General features: G+C 36.8%; 1 protein-coding gene across 7 annotated transcripts in view; it reads left to right on the top strand.

Moving 5' to 3' along the window:
- NF1 (neurofibromin 1) overlaps window positions 1-18,973 on the top strand; it is a 252,360-nt gene that overhangs the window by 98,289 nt on the left and 135,098 nt on the right. For 6 of the 7 annotated variants that reach the window (XM_059379759.1, XM_059379760.1, XM_059379758.1 and 3 more), the window contains 7 exons: window positions 2,565-2,678; window positions 8,421-8,500; window positions 9,953-10,076; window positions 11,414-11,575; window positions 12,519-12,768; window positions 13,312-13,385; window positions 13,641-13,724. In XM_059379759.1, the coding sequence (XP_059235742.1) occupies window positions 2,565-2,678; window positions 8,421-8,500; window positions 9,953-10,076; window positions 11,414-11,575; window positions 12,519-12,768; window positions 13,312-13,385; window positions 13,641-13,724 (888 nt within the window). The remainder of the gene's footprint in view (window positions 1-2,564; window positions 2,679-8,420; window positions 8,501-9,952; window positions 10,077-11,413; window positions 11,576-12,518; window positions 12,769-13,311; window positions 13,386-13,640; window positions 13,725-18,973) is intronic. The other variant, XM_059379754.1, reaches the window with a different exon arrangement.

Here is an 18,973-nt window from a genome sequence, read left to right as displayed (position 1 = left end):
TGCTCTGCAGGACTATATGTCAGAGTGAAGAATGCACTAGAGCCACTGGTGCCTCCAGTGTTAAGTAGTGCTCTGCAGGACTATATGTCAGAGTGAAGAATGCACTAGAGCCACTGGTGCCTTCAGTGTTAAGTATTTCACTAGTCAAAGAACAAGAATTTAAACAAAACTTGCTATTTTCCAAGGTTGAAATTTAGCCAGAAGTCATTTAATATTGAAATTATTTTCTTTGCTGCCATCTAGTGGTGAAGCAACTTTTCTCAGGGTAACCAGAGGTAAGTTAAAGTAGTGATTCACTGTAAATACTTAATTATTTCCTATTTACATTAAGAATTCTAAATCATAGTAAATATGAGAAACATAAGACTACCTGTTAAATTATGTCAGTCATGGTATTTTAAGGTCATGTGATTTTATTGTCTACCATCTCTACCACTTCCACCCTCATGCATACTGCTCTCATTCTGTCAGGCCTCCTCATTGCCCAGCTTGTACCCTCTTGTAAACATTTCTTTGCACTGAAGGTAAAGTTCTGGTGATGTCTTAAAAAAACAAATCTTATCATGCCTCTTGCCCAGCTTACAACCTTTTAGTTGAATTTACTCTTGGAATAAAGACCAAACTCCAGATAGACCTGCAGGGGCATGCAAAATCTGACTCCCACCTACCTCTTCTGCCACATTTAGCATCCTGTTTTTCTCTCTCCTTTTTACTATAGTCATGATGGTCTGTCTTTATTCCATCTTGCTTATCCCATTCCTTCATACCTTCTCTTGCTGTTCCTTTGGCCTATGATATGCTTCCCTTTCCTCTTTCTATACATAATACCGGCTCATTTGGAGCTGCTCTCATTATCCTAGGGAGCCTCTCTGACTGGGCCATGTACGTGTGCAGTACTGTGCTCATTTGCAGTTTTACAGTTGTTAGTCTGGTGATTTTATTGATATCTGTCTTTCCTACCAGACTACATGTTCCAAGAGGGTAGGAAACACATCTTTTTAACTTGCCATGTCTTTGGTACCCAATAAATGTTACTGAGTTATGTGTGAATGAATCTAAATTTTATAAAGTAGGCTAATAGTTTTGAATTACAGAAATTCTGGGATGAGGGTTTTCTTAATCATTAAAATGGGAAAGAATTCACAGTTAGCAAAATAAAAAGGGGGCACAAGTTGCGTTGGTCTCACGTAAGTGAACCATATAGGAGCGCCTGGGTGTCTTAGTTGGTTGAGCATCTTGATTTCAGCTCAGGTCATGATCTCGGGGTTGTGAGTTGGAGCCCTGGCCTGCATTAGGCTCCGTGCTCAGCAGGGAGTCTGCTTGAGAGTCTCTCTCTCTCCTTCCCCCTCTGTCTCCCACCCCCACCCTCTCTCTAAGAACCATATATTCTTTTTTTTTTTTTTTTAAGATTTTATTTATTTATTTGTCAGAGAGAGAGGAGCGAGAGTGAGCACAGGCAGACAGAGTGGCAGGTAGGGGCAGAGGGAGAAGCAGGCTCCCTGCCAAGCAAGGAGCCTGATGTGGGACTCGATCCCAGGACACTGGGATCATGACCTGGGCCGAAGGCAGCTGCTTAACCAACTGAGCCACCCAGGCGTCCCAAGAACCATATATTCTTGAAGTATAAATAGATGCTTCCAAGCTACAGGAAGCATTTTAGTCTCTTTACGTAGACTGTTTGCATTTATATGCGCCACTGATTTGCTTTACTTAGTACACAGCGTTTCTCCACAATGGAAAAGACTGAAGGACAGGCATCTGGAGGTGTGAATTGTAGCCTTGGATGGATTGGGGCAGATGTTTTACACTAGGCAAGAGGGCTGCATGGGGTGATCATGCAGCACATGTTCTTTGCCTTCAATTAATTCCAAACCAGAGGTGTATCATTTAGCCAGTGTAGTGTTAGTGAAAAAAAAAAAATTTTTTTTAACCTACTCCTTTTATTGATATGATTTCTTAATTAAGAAATTGGTTAATTCCTAGCTTTTGTTTTCATTAAGGTTTTCTCTAGACATTGTTCACATGAAGAACACTATAGATGTAGATTAAGTGAATTCTTTCTTTAAAAATTTATTTATTTATTTATTTATTTATTTATTTGACAGAGAGAAATCACAAGGAGGCAGAGAGGCAGAGAGAGAGGAGGAAGCAGGCTCCCTGCTGAGCAGAGAGCCTGATTCGGGACTCGATCCCAGGACCCCGAGATCATGACCTGAGCCGAAGGCAGCGGCTTACCCCACTGAGCCACCCAGGCGCCTGATTAAGTGAATTCTTAACAAAAACAATTTGGACTTAAAAAAAAAAGTTCCACAATTACTGTATTTTATTGAGCTGTGATTTACATACCATAAAATTCACTGTTTTAAAGTGTACTATTCATTGGTCTTTAGTATATTTACAAGATTGTGCAGCATCACCACTATGTAATTCTAGAATATTTTTATCACTCTAAAAATTGTAGTGTGTGTACCCATTAGTAGATATTCTCCATTTTCTTTTCTCTCTAGCTCCTGTCAGGTAAAAGATACAGTTTTTTTTAAAAGAACTTGCTTTTTTCTCTGCAGAATCCAAGAAAACAGGGGCCTGAGACCCAAGGCAGTACAGCGGAGTTAATAACAGGGCTTGTCCAGCTGGTCCCTCAGTCCCACATGCCAGAGATTGCTCAGGAAGCAATGGAGGTGAGGGGAGATGAATTCTGGGCTCTTGAAGAAAAGGTGGTAACTATGTACATTCTTCATGTTTTCTTTGTGGTTTCTATGAGTGGTAGAAGTCATTTCTGAACATCTGTTTGTCAGAGATGACATTTCTATCTGGCAGTGGAATGTTTCTGTCTGTATGCTGTTCTGTGAACTCTATGGATAAAGAAGGGGTTTACTTTATTTATATCTCATGTGGCAGAAATATTGTGCAAATTCTGAAAATATAAAACCTCAAAATTTTCTGATTACAGTTGACTTTTTAGAGTTTTAAAAATATATATTGAGGGGCGCCTGGGTGGCTCAGTGGGTTAAAAGCCTCTGCCTTCAGCTCAGGTCATGATCCCAGGGTCCTGGGATCGAGCCCCGCATCAGGCTCTCTGCTCAGCAGGGAGCCTGCTTCCCTTCCTCTCTCTGCCTGCCCGTGATCTCTGTCTGTCAAATAAATAAATAAAAATAAAATCTTAAAAATATATATATATATATGAACATATATATATATATATATATATATATAATTTTAAATAGGGATCTAATTCACATACCATAAAGTTTACTCTTTTTTTTTTTAAATATTTTATTTATTTATTTGACAGAGAGAGATCACAAGTAGGCAGAGAGGCAGGCAGAGAGAGAGAGGAGGAAGCAGGCTCCCTGCTGAGCAGAGAGCCCCATGCAGACCTCGATCCCAGGACCCTGAGATCATGACCTGAGCCAAAGGCAGCGGCTTAACCCACTGAGCCACCCAGGCGCCCCTAAAGTTTACTCTTTTAAAGTGTACAGTTCAGGGGCACCTCGGTGGCTCTGCCTTCAGCTCAGGTCATGATCTCAGGGTCCTGGGATTGAGCCCCGCCTCGGGTTCTCTGCTCAGTGGGGAACCTCCTTCCCCCTTTCTCTCTGCCTACTTGTGATCTCTCTCTGTGTCAAATAAATAAATTAAATCTTTAAAAAAAAAGTGTACAGTTAAGGGTTTTTCAGTATATTCACAAGGTTGCGCAGCCATCACTGTCTAACCCTGAAACATTTTGTCACCCCATAATGAAACCCTGCCATTCTCCATTTCTTTCCACCCCAGCCACTGACCAACATTAATCTATTTTCTGTCTTTGTAGATTGGTTTATTGTAGTCAATTCATATAAATGGGATCATAAAATATGTGGCTTTTGTTTCTGGCTTCTTTTATTTAACTTGTTTTCAAGGTTCATCCATATTGTAGCATGTAACAATACTTGGTTGTTTTTTATTGCCAAATAATATTCTAGTGCATGCATAAATGACATTTTGTTTATTCATCTGTTGATGGACATTTAGTATTGTTTCTGTTTTTTTGGCTATTATGAATAATAGTGCTATGAAAATTTGTATAAAAGTTTTTGTGTGGATGTATTTCTTAGGTATATATGCCTACCAGTGGAATTGGTGGGTCTTATGGTAGCTAACTTTTAAAATGACCAAACTGTTTTCCAAAGTGACTGTATCCTTTTCTCTTCCCATCAGCAGTGTATGTGTGTTCTATTTCTCCATTCTTGCCAACACTTATCATTGTCTGTCTGTTGGGTTATAGCCATCCTTGTGGGTGTGAATATGGTTGACTTAAAAAAATTTTTTATATATTGATTGCTAAATACAGATTTATGAAGTTTTAGAAATATAGGGTTATAAAATTTAAATCAATTTTATTGAGGTATAATTTACATATAATAGAGATCATAGAAAATTTAGAATATTTCTAGTCACCCTGGGATGTTCTCCTGTATCTTGTGCCCCAACTCCCTGTCTCAAAATATTACTGGTCTGATTTCTATCATAAATTAGTTTTGCCAGTTCTGCAAGTTCATATGAATGAAATCTTAGACTATGTATGTTTCTTCAGGCCTCCTTTACTCACAAGTTTTTGAGCTTCATCCATGATATTACATATGTTAATTCCTTTTTTTATTGTTGATAAGTATTCTGTTGTTAATTAAATCACAGTTTATTCACCTGTTAGTAGTCAGTTAGGTGAACATATCCATCATTGTTGAAAGTTGTCTCAATGCTCCTTGTACTCCCTTCCTTCCTCTCTTCTTCCTTCCTTGCTCCCTTGCTTCCTCTGCAACTATCAGTCGTCTTTCTGTTATTGCAGGCTAACTTGCATTTTATGTAAGTGGAATTATAAAGTGTACTCTTTGTGTCTGTCTTCTTTAATTCTGCATACTTATTAATTCATCTATATTACTGCACATATAATGCTGTATAGTGTTCCATTTTGTGGCCATAGCACAATTTGTTTATTCATTTACTTGTTTAGATAGATATTTGTGTTGTTTCTAGTTTTTGGCTATTACAAATAAAACTAGGAATGTGTATGTACAGATTTGTACGTATGCCTACACATATGCTTTCATTTCTCTTGTCTGAATACCGAAGAGTATAAAAATCTTACTATGTGGCCTTTAGGAGAGACACAGCTTAAATATAAAGACACTGTGGGGTTGATAATTCAAGGATATTTCAACCACACAAACATGTACTCAGGAAAGCTGGAGTAATACACAAATACAGAGTTTAAAGCGGGAAGTACAACTGGAGATGAAGTGGGACATCTCATTACAAAGGTGCCCAGTCTACCAAGAAAATGAAACTCTGAACTTAAAAACAAAGCTTAAAATAAATAAAAATACATGAAGTAAAAGTATAGACAAGTCCAGTTTTTGTGACATACTTGAGCATATTTTTCTCAAGGTCTGGTAGAATAAACAAGCCAAAAAAAAAAAAAAAAAAAAAGAATAGAAGATTTGAACAACGTGTTTATCAGATACGAACTATTTGACGTACTTAGAACATTGCACTCAGTGAATACTTTCTTTTCAAGTATGCATGGAACATTCAATATATCCTGAGCATTAAGTAAGTATCAACAAATTCTACAGGATTGAAATCATTCAGAATTTTTTTGCGACTACAGTGTAATTAAGCTAGAAGTCAGTAATAAAAAGCTATATGAAATAAATGATTATATCATGTTTTTATTCATACTCTGGTAAATTAGTACAACCACTGTTAAAAATTGTTTTGAGATACCTACAAAGTAAACGTATGACCTAGCAATTCTTTTCTTAGGTATGTATCCAATAGAAATGCATATGTGTGTTTACCGAAAGAAACATACAGAAAAATTAATAGTAGTATAATTTGTAATAGCACTCATCCCCCCCCCCAAAAAAAGACTAGAAACAACTCAAGTATATCAACAATAGTAGATAAATAATTTTGGTTATATTTATTCCATTGACTAAAACAGTGAAAAAAGAATGAGCTGCTCCTGCTAAATGCAGAGCATGGATGAATCAGTATCACACGTGTAATGTTCAGTGAGAACAGCCAGACACAAAAGAGAACATACTATATGATTCCCTTTATATAAATAACAAACAGGTAGCAATAATCTATGGTGGTAGAAGTCAGTTCAGTGGCTACTTTTGTCAAGCACTAATGATTAAAGGGAATATGAAAAGGGCTTCTAGGCTGACAGTGTTGATCTGGGTAATGGTTACATGGAATTGTGTACATTTGTAGAAATTCTTTGAGCTATATACTTAAAAGATATACTTTATTGTTTGTACTTTGTATTGCATTTTACCAAAAATGTTTTAGAATTCATTGTTTCACTCATTGCTTTTATTTATGTACTGTTCAACCTATAAATTGCATTCTTTTTGGAAGGCTGTTTGACAGTATTTAGCAGAAATTGGGGAAATACCCCCTTTTGTTGTCCAAATAATTCCATACCTGTAATTTTTTTTCATCCTGTGAATACAATTCTAAAGGGAAAGGTACACACACATGTGCGCACACACACATGCTTGTTGCTCTGATTTATAATGACAGAATAGTAGAGAATTCAAAGTATTCACTAGTAAGAAAACAGGTTAATATTTAGTGACAGAATGATATTTCAACTTGCTGAATTAAACATCCATTAATACATGCAGATCACAGGGCACCATGATCCTAGTCCCGGGATCGAGCTCCACATTGGGCTCCTTGCTCAGTGGAGAGCCTGCTTCTCCTTCTCCCTCTGCCTGCCGCTATCCCTGCTTGTACTTGCTCTGTCTGGCTATGTCTTTCTCTCTGTCAGATGAATAAAGGAAATCTTCGAAAAAACCCCATGCAGATCACGTGGCAGTATGAAAGAATGTTTATGAAATGTCAAATTACTATACTGTGTTTGCAGCTTTGTTAAAATACATGTGAAGGGGCACCTTGGTGGCTCAGTTGGTTAAGTGACTGCCTTCGGCTCCCGTCATGATCCTGGAGTCCCTGGATCGTGTCCCACTTCACGCTCCTAGCTCATTGGGGAGTCTGCTTCTCCCTCTGACTCTCCCCTCTCTCGAGCTCTCTCTCTCAAATAAATAAATAAAACCTTAAAAAATATATGTGGAACACAAATGGAAGGGAACATAACAAGGAAAGCAATCGTATTAAGGTGGGGAAAAGGCAAACACATTGTCTTTATGTTAAAAAAGTGTTTCTTCAAATGTAACTATAGAGAATTTGCTACTTAAAGGTAAATTGTACTGTTTTTATGCAATAGTGACAATTGAATATAAATTTGTGTTGTTTTCTCCTTGGCATGAGAGCTACCAACTATAATTTTTGAAGATTTTCACAATGAATTGAAGTTTTCATGATACATTAAAAGTAATTACAATAAAAGTGTTTGAAATAAGATAATATAGGTCTGGTCTTTATATCATTTGTAAGGTTTAGCATTATAAAGTGGTCTAAGTTTAGACATTTATATATCTTTTACTAATGTAAGGCAGATTATCAGTGCAAATATTAGCATTTTATGCACTTGATTTACTGTTAAGAGAAGAAGAAATCAGTTCTCATTATTTGTTCCAAATAGCATTTTATTGGAGTTTTAATAAACGGCTTTAAAGGGGAGTAAAGCATCACCAAATATATTGACCAACGACCGAGAAGAATATGCACAGCTCAGTAGTGTCCTTCTGGGGCATCACCGTGGAATTGGAGTTAGGATAGGGGAGGTTTCAGGGAAGAGTCTAGTTTTACACTTTTTATGTTGACAGTTTTAAATAGTGATTTTGCATGTTGTATATTTTAAGTAAATTATTTAATTCCTGTTAATGTTTTACAAACCAAATTCCAACTTCAATTCTGTTGTCAATTGGAATATTTTAGAATGAATAATCTGCTATGCAGTGTGAACCTGTTTTGCTCTCCTCTTTCTCTTGTTTTTGGAAATAATTGATCTTTAATGTTCCAAAAGGATTTGTGATGAGCACGATAACTTCAACTTTGTCTTTTGGGTTTGAAGTAAAACACTGTTGTGCTCATTAATTTTGGTGAGCTCTCCTTATTTAGGGATTAATTTTTTATTCTATTGGGTTCTTTGACACAGACAGAAATTACTTAGTTTGTGTCTTAAAGCAGTTTTTACATGTATCTATTGCTCCTCCGAATTCATCATTTAACTGTATCCATGTATGCCATTTAAAGTAGGAATAATAAGAATGCAAATTATTCGATTCTACATTTATTATTCCCTAGAGATTTGGGTTTTCAGAGTTTTTTTTCTCTTTTGCTTTATACTATGTGTTAGAGCTGCAATTAAATAACCAGCTTTGTTAGCATTTATAAGATAAATACTCCAGTGTTCCATCTACCAAAAAACTTTTGTTTAGCTCTTCTCTCTCTTTTTAAAAAAAATTTAGGCTCTGCTGGTTCTTCATCAGTTAGACAGCATTGATTTATGGAATCCTGATGCTCCGGTGGAAACATTCTGGGAAATTAGGTATATGTACTTTTATTTTTAAATTAAATTTAAAACTTTATTTTATATTTATTTTTTGTGTTTAGATATTAACTCTCTAGTACTTGCTTTATTGTAAAACTTTGTTTATAGAGGTTTTATGGTTTTGTATTTTATTATGCTAAATTTTATTACCCAGCTGTAAGTACTGTTACTTGGTGTATTCTCTTCTGTTTCAGATTTCTATGTAGTTACAACTGTTCTAAATTGTTGATTACAATTATAAGCTTAGAGTGTTAAAATTTTGTAATCTTAATAGTTTGTTTTTAAGATTATGGTCTTTTTATTAATTTCCCATGATACCAGTGATTATGATAGGTGAATTAATGGTGAACATCTGCCTTAGTAGGTAAAAATATTTATAGAATTTTGTAGTTTATTTCCTGCTTATATAAATTATTATCTTTTAAAGAGTTCAAAGGCAGCATATTGAGAAAAATGGGAAGATGTAAGTTTCCGGTTTTGTCATTATCTACCCTCATGGAAGTGGGTGCACTAAGTCACCTGGCAGCTGAGTTAAATCCTACACATAGAAAGTGTTCTTTGATAGTAATGTAATATGAATCACATAAGTGATTTAAAATTTTCTAGTTGTCACATTACAGAGAATAAACAGGTAATATTAATTTTAATAATATTTTAACTCCAGTACATATATTTAGAAGTTATTTTAATATGTAATCAGTATAAAAGTTATTGATCTGTTTTACATTATTTTTTCCATTAAGTCTTCAAATTTTGGTTGCATTTCACACTTACAGCACATCTCTGTTTGGGCAAGTTGCATTTCCTATGCTCGGTAGCCACAGGTAGCTAACTAGTTGCTGCTGTGTTGGACATTGTGGCTGTAGAGTAGGGATCAGCAAATTTTTTCTCTAAAAGTTTGGGTCATAAATATTGTAGGGTTGGTGGGTCAGATAGTCTCTGTCAGAACTATTCAGTTCCACTGTTAGAGCATGAAAGTAGCTGGAGACGATAAGTAAGTGAATGGTATGGCCATGATCCACTAACACTTTATTTACAAAAGCAGATAAGGACTGGATTTGGCCTATAGGCAGTTGTTTGCAGAAACCTGCTGTAGAGAACTGGGTTTATACACAGTCTTTGCTGTGCATGTCGTCTGTCATTTCTTCTTGAGTCTTGTGCAGAGATGGGACGTGTGGTTTAAACAATTGGGAGTTTGCGGGGGGTAAGAGGATTTAGAATTATTTGCTTTTTTTTTTTTTTTAAATGTAGTCTGTAATGTAATGTAGACTTACTCTCTTTGATTATTGTGCTGTTAACATTTTGATAACCATTTCTCTAAAACAAATCCCAACTTCTCTAAACTTGTATCCGTTATGAGAGAATGTCATTCTTAGGTACTGATTAGCTCTTTGTGTGTGAGGTTATTTATTGATGATACTGATAATGATGAACTTTATGTTTTTGCAGCTCTCAAATGCTTTTTTACATCTGTAAGAAATTAACTAGCCATCAAATGCTTAGTAGCACAGAAATTCTCAAATGGTTGCGGGAAATTTTGATCTGCAGGAATAAATTTCTTCTTAAAAATAAGGTAAGCAAAAGGACATCTTTAAAATTTAAGAATATTTGGGGGTAATGGGAATAGATTAAGGAAATGTATGTTATCCAAATTAAGTCCTACTTTAGCTCTTCCTGCCTGCAGAGTCTTCAAAGGAAATACTTGTGCCAGAAGATGATGGATGAAAGTCAACATTTTATAAATTATTCTGAGCCTTCGTCCTTTAAGTTGCAATCCTGATAAATTCTAGTTGAGTTAAGCAGGACTCTATGGGGTCTCAGTCTAGAAGGAGTTGGGCAGCTATAACCAAATTAGGTTGAGAAACATATTCCATCTTAAGTTTGTGCATAAGACTTAAATATTATGGCTTAGGCTAGTCCAGAGAATGTTAATGTATCAAACTGAAGGGAAGAGGTTGAGGGTGTTTAATCTAAGTTTGTTTATATTCCTGCCAGAACAGTTTCATCTCTTCGAATATTTGAGTATTCTCTAGGGTTGAGTGAAAAGTTTTGATTCCTGCTGTTGAAACATAGGGACAGGGTTTTAAGGGGCTGGAGGAGTGCCTTTCATTTCTTTTAACATAAAGTTTCTATAGTCAGTTAAAATTTTTTTCTATTATGTCATAATTTTTGAGTACTTGATCCAATAAATTTTTATCCATTTCTAGAATCATAGCTACAAAAAAACTTTAACGTATTAAAGACATGCTTTTCAGTGTACCATGCAGCTTGTTAAATTTTTTGTTTACAAATGGACTAATGGTGAGTTGGTATCTGGGTGGACTTGTCTGTGGTTTAATTCTCCAGAGTATAAGCATTAGTAACCCAGTAATCAATCTGGAGGAGTCTGGTCAACAAAGTTACCCTTGTAGCATACTTGGCATACATACACACCAGTGTTAGTTACTGGTCCATAGAAACTTAATCTCAAAAGAGTCAACTTCCATGTCAGGATATGACATGGTACAGGATAAAATCTTCTGAGAGAAAATCTTTGTCATTTATCCTGAGAAGTACATTACATTTTTCATATGGTAGATTTACGTTATTGATGTTTTACTTCTGTCCATGTTAGATCTAGAAATGTTAATTTTGCATTTCTATAATATGTTGTTTCTGATGCTTTGAAGGGTGAATATTTAAGAGGAATTTCAAAGACATTGAACCAACATTACTTGTACCACTGGGTTTCTTGAACAAACATTACTTGTACCACTGGGTTTCTAGTGCATAATCTCAAGGTGTAAGGGGTAGGAGTTGGGAATGGGAGATTTTCCAGGATAGTCTCAAACAGGAAGACAGCTCGTGTTATGTGTTTATTTTTCTTGGTTATCAGTGCTTCAGAAAGGCTTACTTATTTTTTCTTTTTAGCAGGCAGATAGAAGTTCCTGTCACTTTCTGTTCCTTTATGGGGTTGGATGTGATGTTCCTTCCAGTGGAACTACTGGTCAGATGTCCATGAATCATGAAGAATTACTACCTTCTTGTACTCCTGGAGCCTCTCTTCGGAAGGGAAAAGGAAATTCATCCATGGTAAGCAGCTTCTTTTGTAGACCAAATCTTTTTTTTTTTTTTTTTAAATGGTATCTTTATTGTTAAAAACACTATTTCTGGCATTTAGTGTGCAGCTCTCAATCTAGAGAGTACATTCTTTAATCTTCATTAGTGGAGATGAGTATCAGTTTGCTTTTTTCATGGGACGGTCAGCAGTATGCATTCACAGCCTTGTTGTAGGGTGGTTAGGTTAGTTTTCCTGATGGTTGCCATTGTGCACTCTGCAGGAATCTTGATTATATTGATATTCCATGGAAGATTTTGCTGGTCCACCTTACCAATGGCATTATATTGTTAGATTTGAAAGCCAAAGCTTTTTTATCCCTAATTTTCAATATAACCTTCTGTTGAGGACAAAACAGCAATTAAGCAGTAGGGTTTACTATTGTCTGTGTTAACATGGAATTTATATTCATTTTGTAAATGAGGATTCTTTTGGGAGTGTGTAATCCAGAATCAAGTATACCTTCCACAACAATATTTAGTTCTTGTTTGTGCCCTCGTTTTAGTCCTTGTTCTAGTGTACTTTATTTCTTCCCTCCAGTAGGTAGATAGAATTTCTTAATTACTTCCTTTGTCACTTATAATTGAGTTGGAAGTGCATTGCATTTTTCATTCAGTAGAGTTATGCTATGGGTGCTTTACTTGTGTTTGTGTTGGCTTAATCTGCATTCCTAGAATCTGGAATAGGATAATTTGATTTGAAATTGGACAAATAGTATCGAGATGTTTGTCCAAATAATCTCATCTCTCATTCATACAAGATATTTAGGGATTTAAAAATTGCTGTCATGATTGCAGGAAAGCTTTTGTGGGGTATTGTATGCAGGCATACATGGTACACAGTGCGTTGCATTGTTGGATTATGTAAATAAAATTGCCTGGGTTGCCAACATAATGCCTCCCATCCCCACCATCCCAGGATAGTGCAGCAGGGTGCAGCGGCACCCCGCCAATCTGCCGACAGGCTCAGACTAAACTCGAAGTGGCCCTGTACATGTTCCTATGGAGCCCTGACACTGAAGCTGTTCTGGTGGCCATGTCCTGTTTCCGCCACCTCTGCGAGGAAGCGGATATCCGATGTGGGGTGGACGAGGTGTCGGTGCACAACTTCTTGCCCAACTATAACACGTTTATGGAATTTGCCTCTGTCAGCAATATGATGTCAACAGGTAAATGTGGATAATGTTCCCTGCCCCCCACTCTGTTTGCCTTGAATCGTAAGAGATCTGATTGTGCTAGGAATGTAGGAACTACTTTGTAAACTTACAGGTTCATTCAAATAGCTAACCTGAAATCCTTTTCTACACAAGATAGGGTGAAAGTAAATAGCATTTGAAATAAATTGTTGACTTCTCACTGAGGTTTTAATATGCAGTACATTTGTTTAAAAACTGCTGTCAAGTTTTTTAAAAATTGCTGTCAGTTACAAATTTTAGAATTTATGGTGGCTGAACCTATATATAGTGAAATTTAAACACTGGCGCTTAGTTGGAGTAAACATAGGTAGGAATAGCTATTTTATGCTGTGGACATTGTAGAGTCCAAGTTAATTACCTTTCCTGTGAAGCTGACAGAAGGAAGTGTTCATCTTTATCATTGGAAGCATTCATTCCCCTCCTCCTCCTCTGCCTTATGGGTTGGGCTTGCCGGGTGCTCCCTTGGCAAGCACGGCTGTAAGTGCAATAAGTTGATTTGCTGTTGTCTTTGCTTAGGAAGAGCAGCACTTCAGAAAAGAGTGATGGCACTACTAAGGCGCATTGAGCATCCCACTGCAGGAAACACTGAGGTATGCCCTTAGCAACAGAAACAGCCCTCCCAGACCCCCACTGTCAAATGTAGAAGCCTCATGTCATGTGTGTGTGACCAGAATAGCTTTTGAAGCATATCTAAGATCTGTGCCTATTACAAGTAGGACGTTAAAATATGTACCAAGTTTGTATACTATACATACACATATATGTATATATATAACATCTACCTGCTGATTGATTTTTAGTTCTAGGTTTAGAGTTGTTTTCAGTGGTAATTGCCTTCATTTTAGGCTTGGGAAGATACACATGCAAAGTGGGAACAAGCTACAAAACTAATCCTCAACTACCCAAAAGCTAAAATGGAAGATGGCCAGGTGAGTTTGTAAAGTTGATTTTTGTCTTTTAATCAATCTGCTTAGACATATGTATTTCACTTCAATAATCTTTTGGGTCACTGTTTAGTATAATGTGTGTCTAGTTGTCGTAAGACTGTTATGTAGTTGTGGTTCATCTAAAACTACACTGTTATGGTAGCCACTAGTCATGTGTGGCTATTTAAATTTGAATGAAAATTTAAATCCATTAAAATTAAATACAGTTAAAATTCAGTTTCTCAGTCATACAGTAGCCACATTTCAAGGACTCCTTAGCCACATGTGACAATTTGGACAGCACAGATATTGCCATTTTTGCAGAAATACTGGCCAGCACAAGCTAGAGATGATTTATGGCAGAGACCGTTCCTTTACCCTTTTTCCTTCTCTTTTTCCATCCAAGTATCTCATAGAATTTTCAGGAAAGGGATGACAAAGGTAGAGAAAATAAATTAAAATTCAAACAATACATTTTACTATTTTGTTAGGTATCCTAATTAAAGGAGCTGGTGGGCAGAATATTGAACCCATAGATTAAGTGAAATTTAAAAACTTAGACATTCCATTCAACTATTTTCATCTGTTACCCCAGAAATTAATAATTAATTGGCATTTGTGTATAATTGATTTGTAATGGCCATATATTGCTCTCATTATTTTATTTTATTTTTCAAAAGATTTTTATTTGTCAGAGAGAGAGAAAGAGAAAGAAAGAGCACAAGCAGGAGGAGTGGCAGGCAGAGGAAGAAGCAGGTTCCTTGCTGAACAGGGAACCCAATTTGGGAGTCAATCCCAGAACCCAAGGATCATGACCTGAGCCAAAGGCAGATCCCTTAATCGACTGAACCATCCAGGCATCCCTATTCCTCTCATTATAATTAGGTGTTTCAGAAAAACTCGTTACCCTCCCATTGCTTTTTTCTTGTCATGCTTAATTAGAACAAGGAAAAAAAGTTATGTTTTTGTACAGCAAAAATATGTACCTAATGTCATTTGGAGAGGACATGTGACCTTAGGACGAAAGCTTTTTTGGGGGGTATAACTGTTTTATTGAGATATAATTTACATACCATTCAGTTCACCTATTTAAAATGTACTGTTACTTTCTGCCACCTTTCTGTGCCGCTTTAATGGTATGCATGAACATCCTGATTTCAAGAGCATCGACAGTGCTGAAAAGAGAGGCGGACTCATGTTCTTATTAGGCAATGTTCCACAGTCATCATCTGGTTTCTGACTGTGATGATGAAGCATGATTACATGGTGAATTTGAAATCATGGATGATCACGGAGCTGGGAAGATTTGTTGTGAGCCTCACAGGCAGGTGTTAAACAACTGTGGAGTGATCAGTCCTAGATTTGATTTACAACTGAAAATCTAGAAGAACAGCAGAAAAATCTGCTTCCAACCTGCTAGCTTGGTTGCATTGTACTGATACCAACAACCTCAGCTGGCATCATGGACCATGGAGCAAGACAAAAACAAAGTATATTCATGAAGTTGTACAACCATCACCCTAGTTTTAAAAAACGCCATACCCCCATACCCATGAGCTATCATTCCCTAATCTCCCTCCCCACTCCCCCACCCCCCACCCCCTGACCCTAGGGAACCACCAGTCTTTTTGTAGATTTGCCTGTTCTGGGCATTTCACCCAATATGACTTTTTTTTCACTTGGCATAATGTTTGCAAAATTTGTTCATGTGAGTCAAAGCTTTTTAAAAGAAGTTTGATATTCTGGGTTGGTATATTAATCTATGACAAAAAATATATTAGTGGCTCTTAAAAAACGTATATGGTAATCTTGGGTTTGGACTTTATTTTTTTACTGGAATGTAACATACATATAAAAACTTGTATAAATCTAAGTGACAGTTCACAATAGTAGGAGGTGAACATACCTGTGCAGCCAGTACCCACATCAAGAAACAAGTCAACACTGGGTTACCTTGGGTGCCTCAGTCGGTTTAGTGTCTGCCTTCACCTCAGGTCATGATCCCAGTGTCCTGGGATTGAGCCTCAAATTGGGCTCCCTGCTCAGTGGGGATCCTGCTTCTCCCTCTCCTTTTGCCCTTCCCCCTGCTCATGTGTGCTCTCTTTCTCTTTCAAATAAATAAATAAAATCTTTAAAAGAAAATAAAAAGGAATAGATAATTACCAGCACATGGAAGCCTTTATTGTGCCCCTCTTCCAATAACTAGCAACCCAAGAGTAACCATTATGCTGACTACTACTAAATACAGTAGTTTTCTTGTTTGTAAACTTGATATAAATTGAGTGCCAGAGACACAGTATCTTATATCTGGCTTCTTTGACTCAATATTGTGAGACTCATCCATACTCTTCTATACCACTGTTGTTCATTCACTGTTACTGCTCCAGGTATTTCATTCAACATGCAGTCCACCATGTAATTTTCCTTTCTACTCTCTTTGGGTATTAGATAGCTATACAAAGAATTTTAGTTATTTTGAGTGTTTCTGCTATGAATGTTCTTGAATGTGTCTTTTGATGACCATCTAGGTGTTTTTCTGTAAAGTACACACTTAACAGTGGAATTGCTAGGTAATAGTGTTTGCAGATACACATATAGGATATATTAATTGAGACAACAACTGCTTGAAAAGACTGGTGGTTTCACAAAGATTTTCAAAAGACAATATTTTTTTTTTTTTTAAATATTTTATTTATTTATTTGACAGAGATCACAAGTAGGCAGAGAGGCAGGCAGAGAGAGAGGAGGAAACAGGCTTCCTGCTGAGCAGAGAGCCCGACGCGGGGCTCGATCCCAGGACCCTGGGATCATGACCTGAGCCGAAAGCAGAGGCTTTAACCCACTGAGCCACCCAGGCGCCCCCAAAAGACAATATTTTTAAAGCAACTGCTATAGTATAGTACCTCTGTAAATGATAAAATGTCATCCAACCATTAAAAGCGTTTCTTTAACTGAAACTAATATGACAACTTCTATTAGCTAACTGGAATTAAATAAAAACTTGAAACAAAAAAAAGAAAAGCTTTCCTTTTAAAGAGTATGTGCCAAATGGATTCACTAAGAGAGATCTGTTAGTGCTTTCTTATTCCTATCTGAACAGTTTGTCTATTGTGATTGTCATATTGGAGCCCTTTAAAGACCAAGAGCAGAGAGTAAAATATTGCATATACTTTTACTAATTCAATTAGGAAAAAAAAATATTTTGAAGTTCTTAACTATTCAGTAAAATTAGACATTAATATGAGGCCCGGGCAGAGATAAACTGAAAACATTATATTACTATAACATAACATAGTCGACTAATAACTGAATTCACTGTGCCAGAAAATGGAACATTATCAAGGGAAATGTAAAAATATACCAGTGGAAAAGACCCCAAAAGCAAGAAGTTTGTAGTTCATTTGAACCCCATTAAGAAGTATATAAATAAATAGCAGAATTCAAACTAGAGAAGAACACTGACCTTATGTATATAAATAAATAGCAGAATTCAAACTAGAGAAGAACACTGACCTTATTCTTTATGTACTGCTGAAGTCAAGACACAAAAGATCCACTCAGACGCAGGAAGAATGCCATTACCAAAATGTTTCTATTTCAGCTTAAGTTGAACTTAGCCTTTTTTAATGTATAATGTGACACAGTTCAAGAACATTTAGCTGTAATTTGAAAACAGTCATCACTGTTATGTTCCCAGAGGCAAGAAGAGAATAAGTATTATTGCTTCTTTTGGAGGAGATCTAATCAAGAGTGACAGAAAGTGCTGAATAAAGTGAGGCTGAGTAATAAATATGACCCTGTGAGAGAGAAGTCTTCAAACCTACTTTGAAAACAACAGTTACTAAAACATATGTTGATAATAGTACATTAAAGGCTGTAAATTCATCACACCTAGTCAATAAGAATATATGAAATGAATTTTGACTACCATGTAAAAAATTCCTCTTTATCTGTTTAAATTATCAAGGCAGCCTTCAGTGACTCTCATTTGAATCTGTCTGTAAACCAGCACACTAAGGAACAGAGAAGTTTCTCTGCCTCATTTTTCAGTCCTTCGGAAAGATAGAGTCATATCTTGAACTGTATCCCACAGAGTGTTTCCTTTCTTGCAAACATTATCCAACTTAATGTCTGTTAGAGCCATTACTTATTGAACTGATGTTTATGAACTGCACTAAGATGTAAAGGGGATGCTAAATTGGGAAGATGTTGTTGGAGAAAAGATGTAGGTTCTGCATGTGAATTCATCTGAACTAGCTGCTCTTCACACCCAGATTCTTCATCAAAACCAGCCATGTTTTTTCTGATTTTGCACTGATCTGGGAGCTGCTGCAACTGACATCAACTGCATCAGCGTATCATCAACAATATGCCCATCCTGGTGGCAGTGATGGTGGTGGTAGTGATACCAGGACCAATACACTGTAGGCAGTTAACGGATTCATTCCCAGTAGTGTCCCTCAGAAAGTCGCCAGTGCGTGTGATACAAGATTCTTGACACGCTTGTACTGTATGAGCAGTGTTTATTCCCCCTGAAATATGCTCTGGGTCTGGAGAGTATGAATAAGCATCTAGCATTTGTATTTAATTATCTGCTGATGGCATTGATTCAGTGTTGAAAACCAGGTTCCTTCCTATTCTCTTGCTTGTCCCCCCACCCCTTTTTTTTTCCTGATGGGCCTTGGGAATCCCATAAGCAAATGCCTGCTTGATTTTCTAACTTTCTCTTCTGAAGATCTATACCTTTAGGAGGATTATGACCATTATTGTCATCTTCATCTTCATTAAGGGCTTTAATATTTGCAGTGTTGTCGTTGTCTTTTTTTTTTTTTTTTTTTGGGAGTGCTAATAAAGCAAAGTTTAGTAAGTGGTAGTACAAAGCTCCCGAAGAGGGAGGGGACCTGAGACAGTTGCCCTTTGCAGTGTCTTCTGACCATACGTCACTGCTAGGGCTCCCAGCGGACTGGCATGTGTGGCTAGAGGTCACCTCATTGCTGGATCCATTGTTGTACCCACTACTGCTACCAAGAACACTGATTTCATCTTTACCACTGCTGGCAGTTTCACCAGAACTTCCCTGCAGGGATTCCTCTGGATCTGAAAGTCACCATTGCACATATTTTAAGTCTGTTAATAAGTTGTTCGTCCATTTCATTGTCACTGCCTCCACTTTGCTGGGTGTCACTAGTACTTTAAGGACCAGCTGCAGATGACTAAGGTGATGGAGCTGCTCTTCTGAGCTCTTCTTCTTC

This window comes from Mustela nigripes, chromosome 16, assembly GCF_022355385.1.
Source record: "Mustela nigripes isolate SB6536 chromosome 16, MUSNIG.SB6536, whole genome shotgun sequence".
NCBI classification, from domain to species: Eukaryota; Metazoa; Chordata; class Mammalia; order Carnivora; family Mustelidae; genus Mustela; species Mustela nigripes.
The sequence above is the reverse complement of the archived record's forward strand: the minus strand, read 5'-3'. Positions and strand labels throughout refer to the sequence as shown.